The sequence below is a fragment of the Erigeron canadensis genome, chromosome 2 (genome assembly GCF_010389155.1).
Source record: "Erigeron canadensis isolate Cc75 chromosome 2, C_canadensis_v1, whole genome shotgun sequence".
NCBI lineage: Eukaryota > Viridiplantae > Streptophyta > Magnoliopsida > Asterales > Asteraceae > Erigeron > Erigeron canadensis.
This window is the reverse complement of record NC_057762.1, coordinates 40,615,393-40,618,567: the sequence shown is the minus strand read 5'-3', so window position 1 is coordinate 40,618,567 and position 3,175 is coordinate 40,615,393. Positions and strand designations below refer to the sequence as shown.

Genomic DNA, 3,175 nt, shown 5'->3' with positions numbered 1-3,175 from the left:
GAGTGTCATTGGTACCCGTTTTGCAAACCAATCCGGGAATGTCGCTTGTTGCATCTTGGAAAAATCTGACAATTCAGGATGTTGACTTTGTAATGAATGTAAGTGTTCTCTGCCAAATGAATATAAACTATAAATTTATTGACATCTAAAATTTAACACCAACTATCAACAACAAATGATTAGAAAAAAACTTACTCCAAGTACGGTTGAATTTCTTCACAATTGTTGTAAACAAACCACATTGCTTTTTTCAAAAGATCACCAGGAAGGACACAAACTTCTTTCTTCCCAACACCCCGGCCATTTAATCTAAAAATATCCAATTTAAAGCTTTTACGGTCTTTATTTGTTTTGTCATCATGCTTGCCACGTTTGTAAAACTTTGATTCAACACCTCTTAAATATTGTGAACAAAATGTCATAGCTTCTTCAACAACGTAACCTTCTGCTATCGACCCTTCGGGTTTAGCTTTATTCCTTACATATTTCTTTAAATGGCCAAGGTATCTTTCGATTGGATACATCCACCTTGATTGCACGGGTCCTCCTAAAATTGCCTCTTGAGGAAGATGCACACACAAGTGCACCATAACTGTAAAAAAAGATGGAGGAAATATTCTTTCAAGCTTGCATAAAATGATAACTATCTCTTTCTGAAACGCTTCCAACTCTGACACATACAATGTCGCTTCAGTAAGTTTCTTAAAAAACCAAGACAACTCTGTTAATGCATCCCGAATCTATTTTGTCATAAAAGGACGAATTGCAATAGGAATTATGCGTTGTAGTAAAATGTGACAATCATGTGATTTAAGTCCATGTATCTTTCCTTGATCAACAATCACATTTTTTTCTAAATTTCCTGCAAATCCATCTGGAAAACGCACAGACTTAACTAGATTACAAAAATGTTTTCTCTCCTCCCGAGTTAAAACATACGAAGCATGGGGTTTAAGCAGGCGATCATTATTTTTTACTAAGTGAAGCTCTTTTCGTATATTCATATCTTCCAAATCCATTCGAGCTTTGTTTGTGTCTTTCGTTTTTCCATCTATGTCTAATAGGGTTCCTAACACGTTCTCACACACATTCTTTTCAACATGCATCACATCAATGTTGTGACGGATTAGCAACTTAGGCCAATAAGGGAGTTCAAAGAAGATACTTTTCTTTGACCAATTTGGATCCTCGCTGTTCCGTTTTCTTTTAGTTCCTGCAAGAGCAGGATGTTTACCATGTTGATGTATATTCATACGTTCCAACTGTCGTAAGCAATAATCTCCGCTGATAGGTTTAGGTGCATCCCTAGTCTCTCTCTTCCCATTAAAGTCTCGTGATTTCCTCCATGAGTGACTGGTTGGAAGAAATCGCCTATGACCCACGTATGCTATTTTATCCCGTATACCTATACTGCAGGCATCATTGTTACATGTTGGACATGCCTTGTATCCACTTGTGGTCCATCCAGACAAGTAACCATACGCAGGAAAATCATTGATTGTCCATAGAAGTGCAGCATGCATGTTGAATGTCTGTTTTGATTCACAATCATATGTTTCAACACCCTTATCCCATAAAAGTTTCAACTCATCAATGAGTGGACGCAAAAATACATCAATATTCTTTCCCGGTGTATCGCGCCCTGGAATTAACAATGTTAGCATAAATGAAGAATCTACCATAGACTTCCAAGGAGGCATATTGTATGGTATGATCACCACAGGCCACATACTATACGAAAGACTCATTGCCCCGAAAGGATTAAAACCATCACTTGCAAGCCCTAAACGAACATTTCTAGGATCATTTGCAAAATCAGAAAACAATGTATCAAAGTGTTTCCATGCCTTTCCGTCTGCCGGATGCCTAAGAACCCCCTCCTCTTTGGTTCTGTTTTGATGGTGCCACAACATATCCTTAGAAGTGTGCCTTGATGCGTATAAACGCTTCAGTCTACTTGTGATAGGAAAGTAACGCAAGACTTTTACCGGTTTCTTCTTCCCGTTACTCTTTTCTTCATAACGACTAGTTTTGCAACGTGGACAATTTTCTAAATCTTTATTCTCTTCCTAAAACAATGCACAATCATATTTACAAGCATGGATAGATTGGTATCCTAGTCCAAGAGTACGTAGATACTTTTTGGCTTGATAATGAGTTTTTGGAAAGTTTGCCTCCTTGAAAGCTCGGCTAAACAAATCCAAAATCATATCCATCGCCACATTAGTCATTTTACATGTTCTTTACATTCATCAGCTCCAGTAAGAAGCCCAATACAGAAAACTCATCACATTCCAGGTATAGAGGCTTCTCCATATCAACAAATAACTTTTCTACATTTGGATTGTGCTGTTGTTCAGCATGTTCCCTGATGTTTTCTGCTATGTTTTCGCTGCCTGTTGGAAACGCATCATCAAGTAACTCTCTTTCACCGTCATCATCTGATTCACTTTCAGTTTGTTCATACTCACTGTCTGATCCATCTGATTCATAACCAGGCAGATGTTCACCATGATATAGCCATACGTCGTATGTTGGATCAAAACCTTTATGAATTATATGAGTAGCAACAACTGAAGGTTCATGTGTTCTTGCATTTACACACTCTTTACATGGACAATGAATATTGCCTTGACTATCAACGTATCTTTTACCCAATTCCGCAAAATCCATTGCTCCATTGATGAACCTTCGATCAAACTTATTAGTGATTTTAGTCCAGCTCTTGTCCAAATTCATTGTGAATCCTGGTTAACCAAAAGAAGATGCAATTTTAAGATATATAACTACATATATTTCATCAAAGCTTGAAATATAAAATATATACATAACAATTTAAGAACCTTTAGCTATTCCTTATCTTTTACTAATCATTCTATCATATTACTATCTATCAATGATGATTCAAGTATACAAATTCATGAAATAGAGCAGCAAGCTCTATTAGGCTGTTTGTTTTTTTTAAACCAAATTAACAGCAGGTTAGGCATAATTTTATAACATACACTATAGTAACATGCTGAACGAAGCTCATTTCCATTCTAAGCTGGTATCCCGAGCCCGGAACCCGGTTTGTCATATGACTGTTTTTTAATTAACTGACATTGTTCGACTTTTGTTGTTGGTAATAAAGACAGTTTATATATATATATATATATAAGGAGTCGTACAAGGA

General features: G+C 36.6%; 1 protein-coding gene across 1 annotated transcript; it reads right to left on the bottom strand.

Moving 5' to 3' along the window:
- Nucleotides 1-740: 740 nt before the first annotated feature.
- LOC122588267 lies at nt 741-2,739 on the bottom strand. The gene is made up of 2 exons (XM_043760384.1): nt 2,248-2,739; nt 741-2,069 (listed from the first exon to the last, which is right to left on the bottom strand). The coding sequence occupies exons 1-2, from the start codon at nt 2,737-2,739 to the stop codon at nt 741-743; spliced, it is 1,821 nt and encodes a 606-aa protein (XP_043616319.1).
- Nucleotides 2,740-3,175: the final 436 nt, after the last annotated feature.